This window comes from Ursus americanus, chromosome 3 (assembly GCF_024610735.1).
Source record: "Ursus americanus isolate L20-20 chromosome 3, mUrsAme1.1.p, whole genome shotgun sequence".
NCBI classification, from domain to species: domain Eukaryota; kingdom Metazoa; phylum Chordata; class Mammalia; order Carnivora; family Ursidae; genus Ursus; species Ursus americanus.
In genome coordinates this window covers 64,302,150-64,314,407 of record NC_142129.1, presented here as the reverse complement: position 1 = coordinate 64,314,407, position 12,258 = coordinate 64,302,150, and the positions used below count along the sequence as shown (strand labels likewise).

The window sequence follows — 12,258 nt, the reverse complement described above, 5'->3', positions numbered from 1 at the left end:
TCAGTCAGGTAAGTGTCTGCTTTGGGCTCAGGTCATGATCCCCGGGGTCCTGGGATCGAGCCATGGTTGGGCTTCCTGCTCAGTGGGGAGCCTGCTTCTCCCTCTCCCTCTGCCCCTCCCCACCACTCTTGTTCTCTCGCTATCTCAAATAAATAAATAAAATCTTTTTAAAAAATGTTAAGCATTTTAATAGTTACACATTTATTTTAATGTGTCTTAAAAAAATATGTAGCATACCATACCTATGATTCACACTGCATTTGGGAAACTGAATGGACTTCATGATGAGGTTAAAATCGATTTTCTGATTTTAAAAATAGTCACTTTAAATAAAAATATTAAATAAAAATAGGTGGTACATGAATGAAGTTTGGGAAACACTAATCTAAACCAACTCTTTTGTTATATAAATGAGAAACAAAAGGACCCCTAATCCCAAAGGCCTTTCTGTGGCATATAGCTAATATATGTCAGCTAGGAATAGAAGTTAACTCTATTCAATACATGCTACTGTTTATTCTGCCATATAGGGCTGCTTCTTATTGTTGAAACTTGAGGAAGAGAACTCTGTCTTAATAGTGGCATTGTACTTTAAATCTTCATTGTCCGTTGTGGTGGCCATATGTGGCTATTTATATTAAAAGTTAATGAAAAGTAAATTTAAAATTTGTACTAGTCACATATCTTGTGCTTGGTTAGCCACATGTGGCTAGTAGCTACCCTATTGGACAGTACAGCTAGAGAACATTTCTATCCCTGCAGAAAGTTCTATTGAATAGGGCTGCTGTAAACTGTTGCTTAAGAACATGATTCATAACACTTTAAAGTTTTAACCCCTTCAAAGAGATGATGCTTATTAATTTGCTTGCCATACTGAAGTTATATTAACCCTGAGGTTAATGAAGCTACTAGTAACAGTGCAATTAAAATAATCAATCGTGGGAAATGAGGCCAAAATGTAGTTCTCAGAATCTTACCACCTCATCTTATTGGGGGAAGTTTTTTTTCCCTTTTTAATCAATAAATATTGTCACGAATTCGTAGCAGTTAGAAGAAATATATTGAAAAACAGACTTTGCAAATAGTTTATTCATCTTAGAATTGTATTTTGTTAAGATTTTAAAACTTTTTATTTTTAAACAGATTTTCAGTGAATGGACCTGACTAAACTCTTTGAGCACATCAATAAACATGAGCGGTACCAAACCTGATATATTGTGGGCACCACACCAAGTTGATAGATTTGTTGTATGTGACTCTGAACTGAGCCTTTATCATGTGGAATCTACTGTGAATTCAGAACTCAAAGCTGGATCTCTACGTTTATCTGAAGACTCTGCAGCTACATTACTATCAATAAATTCAGATACGCCTTATATGAAATGCGTAGCCTGGTATCTCAATTATGATCCTGAATGTCTCCTAGCAGTTGGACAAGCAAATGGTCGAGTTGTACTTACAAGTCTTGGTCAAGATCATAACTCAAAATTCAAAGATTTGATAGGAAAAGAATTTGTTCCAAAACATGCACGGCAATGTAATACCCTTGCGTGGAATCCATTGGATAGTAATTGGCTTGCCGCTGGGTTAGATAAACATAGAGCTGATTTTTCAGTGCTGATTTGGGATATTTGCAGCAAATATACTCCCGATATAATTCCCATGGAGAAAGTGAGACTTTCAGCAGGTGAAACTGAAACAACATTATTAGTAACAAAACCTCTTTATGAATTAGGACAAAATGATGCTTGTCTCTCTCTTTGTTGGCTTCCACGAGACCAGAAACTTCTCCTTGCTGGTATGCATCGTAACTTAGCCATATTTGATCTTCGGAATACGAGCCAAAAGATGTTTGTAAATACAAAAGCTGTTCAGGGGGTGACAGTAGACCCCTACTTCCATGATCGTGTTGCTTCCTTCTATGAAGGTCAGGTTGCAATATGGGATCTAAGGAAATTTGAGAAGCCAGTTTTGACTTTGACTGAGCAACCAAAGCCCTTAACAAAAGTAGCATGGTGTCCAACTAGGACTGGTCTACTTGCCACTTTGACAAGGGATAGTAACATTATTAGATTATATGATATGCAGCACACACCCACTCCCATTGGAGATGAAACTGAACCCACAATAATTGAAAGAAGCGTGCAACCTTGTGACAATTACATTGCTTCCTTTGCTTGGCATCCAACAAGTCAAAATCGAATGATAGTTGTAACTCCCAACCGAACGATGTCTGACTTCACTGTTTTCGAAAGGATATCTCTTGCCTGGAGCCCAATTACATCTTTAATGTGGGCTTGTGGTCGTCATTTGTATGAATGTGCAGAAGAAGAGAATGACAATTCTTTAGAAAAAGATATAGCAACGAAAATGCGCCTTCGGGCTTTATCCAGGTACGGACTTGATACAGAGCAGGTATGGAGAAACCATATTTTAGCTGGAAATGAAGACCCGCAGCTCAAGTCACTCTGGTATACCCTGCACTATATCCTTTTCATAATGATTTTCATGAGATGAATCAGGTAGAAATGTTCTTAAAGTTTGCTGAAAGATCAGTCTATAAATTTTATTCTGAATGTTTTATATGCAAATACAAGTTATATAATGCTAAAATTACCAAGTAAAATTATTTAAAACTGTTGAACTTGAAATACTGCTTTACAGATTGTGTGGAAGGAAGAAAAGTTTATCTCTTCAATAAAGTAGAACCATCTTGCATTGGCCGACGCCTATTATGAATTGGCTCCAAATCAAAGTAAATTTAGCTTTGAAATAGGTTATTATGTATCATCATTAGTATTTCCTATGCATTTAAATACTTATGAAGCAGTATACAGAAGATATGGATCAGAAGTCTCCAGGAAACAAAGGATCATTGGTTTATGCAGGAATTAAATCAATTGTAAAATCATCTTTGGGTAAGAAAATTCTGTTTTATTTTCTAAAGTATAATTTTTGTACTCTTATTTTTCCCCCCTATATCCCCATCATATAGTTACTTCAGAATAATGTGTATAATTTTTGTTGTTGTTGTTTTTGGGGGTTTCAGGTTAGCTATTTTAGTGAATTGTTAAGTGCGTATTTTATATCCAAAATTCTTTTTCGGGGGGAGTCTTGATTCTTTGAAGTGATACTGTCTTTCTAATCTATTCATTTATTCAATGTTATTTTTTTTGAAGACCCACTTTGAGAGGTATTATGTTAGACGATTTATAGGTTCCTCGTTGTTAGTTTCAATTTTATCACAGTATTTTGCTTTTATAAAAGCTAAATAAAAAGACATAATTGAAGGCGATCTCTTTTTATTGTGCTGCTCAAATACTTTCACTTAGCTATTTAATAACAAGGTCTGGGTGACTATGTCATGACGTATGGCCTTACGTGAAGGAGCCTTACCTGAAAGAGTCCTTGATGAGTAAATGAATGTATGAGTTCATGCAGGGTTGAAATTGATCAGCTATTTAAGAATAAAGATGACAAATGAGCCAAACTTAGTTTTTCACAGAACAGTTATTCTTTTTATTGGAATGGAATTGTGTATTATACTATAATCCTTTCCCCAACCTAGGATTCAGTATCTAGCTTTTGATAGTAATCAAATTTGGGCCCAAGTCAAGCTGCTAGAAAAGTAGTTTATATTATTTAATCAAAGAGTGGCAGTTCAAGTAATAAATTCAACTTGGTCTTTAATAGGATTTTCATAAATACTATACAAATAATACAAAATACCAAAAATACTAATTATAATAAGGATAGGTTAAGCATTTCATTTAACAATTATTAAAAAAAATTTAAAGGACTTTCTCATTACTTTGTTCCACATTGCTGAAGAGGCAGTAGACACTATTTGATCAATTTCATTTTGGTATTTTCTCACTAGCTGTCCACCAAAAAAGTAACATGGGTCCAATTAGAAACTTCCATTTTCATTAATATAAGTAAAAGGGCAGATGTACTGTAATATCCCTGTAAATGAACTTGCTCATGACTTTAGAACCGCTACTGCAAAGATTTAAACACCGAGTTTATAGAATTTCTAGTATTTTTGCTATATAGTAGGTCAGGCCACATTGCATTCTCAGTTATTCTGAAGTTTATTATTGTTTTTCTCGCATTTTGATATACTTTAGGGGAAAACCTACAAACTGCCTCTGAGGAAAAGCAAGAGGAAAAATAGAATATCTTTATATTTCTAGTGCGAGTAGAGAGAAACTGAATGTCTTAAGAGTAGTCTTTACCCCGATTAAAAAACTACATTAGAAAGATTTCCTCATTGCTAGACTTTCAGCTTTTTGTTTATTTTGGTTTAGATATTTTTGTTTTTGTTTCTACAGCCCCAAAGTGAAAAGTAGAGAAATAACTTTCAAAGATGGCACATGTGGAATTCAGTTTTTTGTCTGGCCATAGTTCTTCCTCTAATTGCTAATTGTGTGCTAAGAATTGTCCTTGGAATAGTAAGATATAACTGTCAACAAGATAAGTCTCTTCCCTCAGAGACTGAACAAGGTAGATATTACCCATGTTCTTGGGAAATTTACATGCTAGTTCAGAATATGGAAAAGTAATTAGCAATTTACCATGAGGAAGAACAAACAATTATGTATAGAAGAATCCTAATTTGGGTGTAAGGATTGGAGAGGGTTCCCTGGAGGAGGTAAAAGCAAAGACAAGGAAGGTCCAGACAGGGAGCAGCATATGCAATTAACCCAGAGGAGAGGGAGCATGGCACATTTCAGTATTGCTGGAACAGAGTGTGAGAGAGGAAATGAAGAAAGAATGGAGACTAGAAAGGTAAGCAGTGGGGTAAGTAACTCAGGACTTAGAAATCATAGTAAGAATTTAGGGAGATTTATCATTCTGTAACAAAGGGAAACCAAGGAAAGATTTTGAAGGGTATTGACAATTAGATTTGTGTTTTAGAGCTGTTGCTACGTGTGGAATGAATTGGAGAGGATCAAATGGGGACCTCAGATAAAAACCACAGTAATTAGGGGCGCCTGGGTGGCTCAGTCAGTTAAGTGTCTGCCTTCGGCTCAGGTGGTGATCTCAGGTCCTGGGATCAAACCCCTAATCAGGTTCCCTGCTCATTGGTGAGCCTGCTTCTCCTTCTCCTTTTGCCCCTCCCCCTCTGCTTGTGCGCTTGAGCACTCTCTTTTTCTCTCTCTCTCAAATGAATAAAATATTTTAAAAATAAAAGCCACAGTAATTAGGCAAGACATGAGGGTGTTCCTACCAAGGTAGTGGCAGAGGAGCTAGAGAAATGTGGATAAATTAGAGTGCGACAAAATTTAATGACCGAGTAGAGGAGATGGAGGGGAAGGAAAAGTGAAAGATAGCACACATATATATAGCTTAGGAAACTGGGTTAATATGGGTACCAGTTAATTACGTAGGATTAACATAGGAAGACTGCATTTGAGAAGGAAAAAAGTTTGTTTTGGAGAAAGTTGAAGATAGCTAGGTGAAGATGTGCAGTAGGCAAGAATTTTAGAGTAGGTTGAAGAAGTAAAGTCATCCATTTTGAATAATTCTTCCAAGAAATTTGACTAAATGAAGGAGGACAAAGGATATATAGTTAAAACAGCAAGTGAATCTGGAGTCATAGGAGGGTTTTTGTGTTGCTTTGTTTTTTTTTTTAACATGGGATTGATTTAAGCAAGCTTAAATGCTGATGTGGGGAAGCCCATAGAAGGAGGTTGAAGATGCAGAGAAAAGGAAGTAGTGAAGAGCAAAATTCCTAGGAATATGAGAGAATGGGATCTGGAGTACAGGTGAAAAGACTAGCATCAAACAGGAGATGTACACTTTCTCTATACCAGCCCGAGGGGAAGGGGAAATGTATGCAGGTTGTATAAGGTTCAGTGACCGGAAGCTGAGGAGCTTCCCCCTGATGGCTCCTCTTTTCTCAGTGTAGTGGGTTTGCTTATTGAGAAGGAACAGGAAGGTTGTAGAGAGAAGACACGGAGAAGAGGAGCCAGAGTTATCTTGAGAAACATGGGAGGATTGTGGGGCAATGTTGTTTTACAGAAGATAAAATAAAGGACAGTGGGCTGAGAGAATTAGGATACTGGCAAGAGAATGATTCATTTGTTCTTCTTTGGGAGGGAAATGACAGAAGACTAATAAATAAAAATATGAGGGACCAAGAGATGGTGAGGTTGAAAAATTTAGAAGTGAGATTTCTGGAAGGCTATGAGGTTGTGGTAAGAAAGTGGTTCTTTTGAAGGAGGACCGATTTAGAGTATGTCTATGAAAGTCTTGGAGGTGTGAACCGCTAGAGATAAGGAAGCAATGGAACAGAGAGACTAGTTTATTGGGTGGACCAAGTGTTGAAGTCAACCAGGATAAGAATGCATGCTCTAAGGGAATGTCTTGTATGGTCTTGTGAAGAAGTGTTCATAATGTTGTTAATAATTATAGTTCTTTCCTTTTAGGATGGCAGAAAATTGCATAATAAATGTTGGTCAGTCTTCCATCCAATATGATGAAAATATTTCTATACTTGAGGGGTAAATTCTGATTAGAGAACTTGTCTATTCAGAATTACTTTATTGGACAGAATAGATAGGACTTAATGTTTTTAACAACAAAATGGTCTTATAAACACTGGATAATTTTACTGCTTTGTTATATAGATGTAAAAATGCAACAAATTAATATCTACAAATAGCACAGTGTCTGATTACTTGTGTATGTAGTATTTGAAACCAATTTTTTTAAAAATGTTTTTTAATGTCAAATGAACTTGTTTCTCTTGCACCTGTCAATAAAATATCAATTCTATTATTTCTATATAGTGCAATCTCAAATTTAGGGGATACACTTTTGTCACTAAAGTATTGCATAACATGCGTAAATAGATTTTAATTTTTTTTCAGAGATAGTTAAAATCATAATTTTTAAAATTCCTACATGTTAAAAGTAATGACTATACACTTAGAAATGCACAATATCATATTGCTTATTTGATAACCCTAATTAACCTGTCACACAGTTATCAAGCCATAAGAAGGCCTCTAGACAACCAAAATACATGACACAATATCCAGGCATTTGACTTAGAGGATATTTTTCTGCCTCTTAGTAATGAACTCTTTAGAGTTGTATGTGTTGATTTTTATTCCATGACATACTTTCTGTAAAATAAAAACTCAAACTGGAGTCTTATTAAACTATGAGGAATTGTTTGAAAACTGCTGCTTTTTGTTCAGCTCTTTAAAATTGTTATTTTTACCTTATAATACTCTCAGAATATTATCCAAAATTTATAGGGGAAGTATGAAAATAAATACCTTATGGCACATCTATAGCTTGTTCTACTTGAAATGTAACACCACCATTCTATCTAAATGTAAATTTGTTATTCAGAAAAGTAATGTATTTAATTTTTAATACACATGTTTTAATCATTATTCAAAATTTTCTAATAGTTCTTAAAATTTCACTTTAATAAGCTAAAAGCGATTTTGTCTTGACTAACTTACCTCATGGTTGCAAACAGAGCAGCATGCTTCCTCTTTTCAGTCGGCAGGCCATTCTCTTAAGGAAAGAAAACTTTTCAGAAGTCTCCTCCTGACCCCTTGACCTAATTGGCAACAGTTTCCAGCAGTAAGGTTAAAAATAAGTACTTTCAAGTGTAATTATTTAACTGTTTTATTAAATTTCAAGAATTTTATAAATAACTCATCTTGAAACTTCTTCATAAAGCAGTGATATATAGCTTAAAATATGCCCTAACATGAATAATATTGTAAGCTTTTGCCACAGCCTAACATCATATAATGAAACAAGTATTTAAATGTGTGAATTAGGTTTGACGAGTTTAGACTTTGGCTATGTACTAATTTTACTCTACCCATGTATTTAGACTAAATGGACTTTAAGAAATAATCTTTTGCATTATTTATATAATTGCATTATTTATAAATGACAACTGATTCAGTTGGGTTTTTGAAAGATTTTATTTATTTAGAGAGGGAGAGAGAGGGCATGCACGTGAGGTGGGCAGAGGGAGAGAGAGAAGCTCAAGAAGACTCCATGCTGAGCGTGGAGCCCGATGCCAGGCTCAGTCTCATGACCCTGACTGAGATCATGACCTGAGCCGAAATCAAGAGTCGGATGCTTAACGACTGAGCTACCCAGGTGCCCCCAATTCAGTTTTTAATGTTTTCTCAATATTGCTTGTGTTCATTTCTTTAATGCCTTGATCAGATGAGTATAAAGTCAACTTTGGACAGTATGTTAACTTATATTCATTTATTATTATTTCCATGGTCTGGAGTCTTGGCCTATACCTTCACTGGGTACTCTGCTCAGGGTCTCACAAGGCTAAAATGAAGATGTTGGCCAGGTTTCCGGAAGTTGGTGTACTCTTCCCAGCTCATATGGTTGTTGACAGAATTGGTTCTTTGAGTTGTAGGACAGAAGTATCCTTGCTGGCTGTCACCAGGGGCTGCCCTCAGCTCTTAGAGGCTGCCCACACTTCCTTGCCACATAGCCTTCTCACAACAAAGCAGCTTTTACTTCCAGTCCAGTTGGAGAATCTCTCTTATTTCCTCCAGACTCTTTTGAAGGTGTCACCTGGTTACCTCAGACCTACACAATGTAATTTCCCTTTGATTAAGTCAGAGTCAATGGAATAACAACCTGAATTACATCTGCAAAATGCTTTCACTTGTACTATCTTGTGTTATTTAGAAGCAAGTCACAGATTTCACCTGTCCTCAAGGGAAGGGGATTATGCAAGGGTGTGGTTGCTAGGGGACAAGAATCATGGAGCCCATTTTACAATTCTGCCTACCACAAATAAGTTGAATTATTTCTTAAAACCTATTTATTATTGATGTAGTTATTTACAAAGGCATACTTACTGTATTACATGTAAGTAGATAAACATAGAATCACTGTAAGTTACTCCTAATAAAAGATGTTTGTAATGTTGGATATTCTTGCTGCCTAATTCATAATTTAGTTTATTCTGAAAATCCTTTTCATTAAAATAACAACACATAATTCTATAATGACAATTTTGTTGGTAAAACTTTGTAAAACATTTAATAATTTGAGTTGCAATTAAGAGACAAGTTTCATCTTTATTTATTTTACCTTAATTTAGTACCATTAAGATCATCTGCTTTGATTGCAATCTAATGCTGAATGAATTATTTATTTATTTATTTATTTTAAAAGATTTTATTTATTTATTTGACAGAGAAAGACAGCCAGCGAGAGAGGGAACACAGGCAGGGGGAGTGGGAGAGGAAGAAGCAGGCTCCTAGCGGAGGAGCCTGATGTGGGGCTCGATCCCAGAACGCTGGGATCACGCCCTGAGCTGAAGGCAGAGCTTAATGACTGCACCACCCAGGCACCCCCCGAATGAATTATTTAGATTCCTTATGAAAAGAGAATGAGAATATAAAGTCTTCTGACTTAGTGAAGAGGAAGAAACCTTCAAATCATTGCCATTGTATTTTAGCTTTAGTATTTAAACTTTTGAAGTACTTTTATATTTATCTCATTTTTTCGTATATATGTATATATGCATACAAAGAGAAAATGGAAGATGGAGTGTATTGGATCTTAAGCACTGGGGATAACCTTTCAAATAGAAACAAGATGCCTGCCCTTTTGGAGCATACGTTCTAGCAGGAGAAGAGATAAGTCTGAAAATTAATAAAATATGGGAGCTTTCATTAGACCTAAAGGAAATAGAGGAAACTGTGTCACATTAGATAGTAACAGGTGACACTCTTAGATTAGGTGGTCAGGGGGGCTTCTCTGAAGCCGTGAGTCAGCCCATCAAGCATTAATTGTTCTTCCATAGCTCTTTTTGATATTTCAAGGAACTGTTGTACTTAACAACATGTAAAGTATGTTTTGTTTTTGGCATATTGTACATTTATGCTGTCATGAATTTGTAGTTAAGAAGTCAGATATCCAAAACATGATGTTGAAATAATCTCTGTGTAAAACGGACTTATTTTCTAAATATATTTCAAAAATTAGTAAAGCAACTAATATAAAAATACTTCTCTTTTCAGGAATGGTGGAAAGCAGCAGACATAATTGGAGCGGTTTGGATAAGCAAAGTGATATTCAGAATTTAAATGAAGAGAGAATCTTAGCTTTACAGCTTTGTGGGTGGATTAAGAAAGGAACGGATGTAGATGTAGGGCCATTTTTGAATTCCCTTGTACAAGAAGGGGAGTGGGAGAGAGCCGCTGCTGTGGCATTGTTCAACTTGGATATTCGACGAGCAATCCAAATCCTGAATGAAGGGGCGTCTTCAGAAAAAGGTATTAGGTTATAGTCTAAGATAGTTGTAGTTTGTAGAATCCTTTAAAGAAAAGATGCTGATCACTTTCAGATATTTAGTCAATATGTTTGTGTAAATTTTTTTGAAAGACAACACAGAACTGTATCTATGCAAGTAAATATTAGTCCATCCCTTTTGTTTATGCCTTGGTTTATGTCTGTAAAGAACATAATGTGTCTAAAGACAAAATGTGTCTTAAGTATCATTTTAATAATATTACAGTGAATGCTCAAATGCATCCATTTTTAACACTTTTTCTTTAAAGACAGTTCACATTTTTTAAAAAGGATTTTTCTTGAAGGTTACGACTATTTCAATTTGCAAGCATTCTTTTGTTTGTTCGCAAGCATTCTTATGGCAAACATTTGAGAGTATTTTTACTTCATCTTTTGGATGGTTATTGGTTGGCTTTTAGGAAACTAAATGACTCTTTTAGTTAGACTAGTATAGAGTATTGTGAAAATCCTACTTTGAGCTGCAAAATGCTTCTACTTGAGTCTGGTGATTTAAACCTAGTTTCCATTTAGTATTTTTTTAAAAGGAAACAATGAAACGTGATAAAGTTTTACTCTGACATTTTGCAAGGGAATACTCAGGCAAATAAATTCAATCCAGAAATTCAGTGTTTTTCTTATCAGGAATATTTCACTTGAAAATAAGACGTATATAGCTATTGATTTTTAATACATCTAGCAAATTATTTCTGATACTCAGAATGCTTAATTCTTACTTGCTGTTCCATTTTGAAACCATTACAGTTCTGTTGTACCATAGAGAAAAACATGGAATTAATGTATTTACTTGCAGTAAAAAAAGTTGAAAAAGCGAATGTTTTGCCCAAATTGGCCTCTTTTCCCTCACTTTTGTTCTAACATAAGTCTTCCCAATTTGAGAGTACAGTAGAAGATAATATGGCGATGAAAGAAAGAATTTGATATTTAAAGCCGTTTCTAATTATAATTTTGCTACGACCTGGGTGCATGATACTTCCCTGTCATGTATACCTAGAAAATCTGGTGGTAGATTTGAATACTCATTCTGTCAGTAGGGGGAAAGTATCTTTCTAGTGATTTCATTTTAAGGACTAAAAGATTTCCCTGAGTCAAATGTTCCTTCCACTTGGAAATAAATTGTTTTGAGCAGGATTTAGGAAGATACTCCTTTGTTGTGGTGGTGGTGGTTGTTGTTAATCTTAAAGACTTTAAATCCAACTTAATAGACTAGGTAGAGGAAGCAAGCACAAAGCAACTTGGGGAAAGTGTTTATAGAAATGAAGAACAAGGCTATTTAATAACATCAAGTGGGAAATGCTATTTTATTTGGAAAAGAAAGAAAATGATTAGGATCCAGTTACAGAATAAGAAAATTGCTATAATGTACAAAATACTTAAGAGTAAAAGTTAAAAGTGAATTTAGTTTTTTCTTGAAGGTGAACTTACGTTAGAAGGCTAGCCAGTCCATAGGGCTGACTGCCAGGTTAGCAGCTTATCAGTGACTATATAAACTGCTAAGAACTAATGTTTAAAAGACTGTTGATAACAAATACTTTGTTGCAGATGTGTCTAAATAAATGCTATGGTAATGCTGATAGTTAATTTTGTCCTAAAAAAATTAAAAGTCTTAAGGTATTATAAGACTGCTGAAATACTGGTTTTTACTTAAGTATGAGCATTATATACTTAGGAATAGGAAAACAAAAAGATTCTGAAAATTATAGTACCGAGGTATAGTAATATTTACTATCAGTGCTTTGAAATATGTCAACATAAATGAACTTGATAAAGCTGACTGATTCTGGTCGTATGGCTTCACTTCTCTTCATTTAGGCTCTAAACAGTAACACTGTATAGGAACCTGCCTGGAATAAGAACTTGAAAATTTAAGATGTGCTTGTCTTGCACAGGGTTAGCAGTATGGGCAAAAGCTTTAGAAGAATGGAAATT

The 12,258-nt window shown here is 35.1% G+C and overlaps 1 protein-coding gene across 3 annotated transcripts in view; it reads left to right on the top strand.

Annotated features, from left to right (window-relative positions):
• The window catches only part of MIOS (meiosis regulator for oocyte development), a 34,946-nt gene that overhangs the window by 4,993 nt on the left and 17,695 nt on the right, over positions 1–12,258 (top strand). For all 3 annotated transcript variants that reach the window (XM_045793183.2, XM_045793184.2, XM_045793182.2), the window contains 3 exons: positions 1,144–2,485; positions 2,820–2,918; positions 10,041–10,295. In XM_045793183.2, the coding sequence (XP_045649139.1) occupies positions 1,192–2,485; positions 2,820–2,918; positions 10,041–10,295 (1,648 nt within the window). In that variant the 5' untranslated portion in view covers positions 1,144–1,191. The remainder of the gene's footprint in view (positions 1–1,143; positions 2,486–2,819; positions 2,919–10,040; positions 10,296–12,258) is intronic.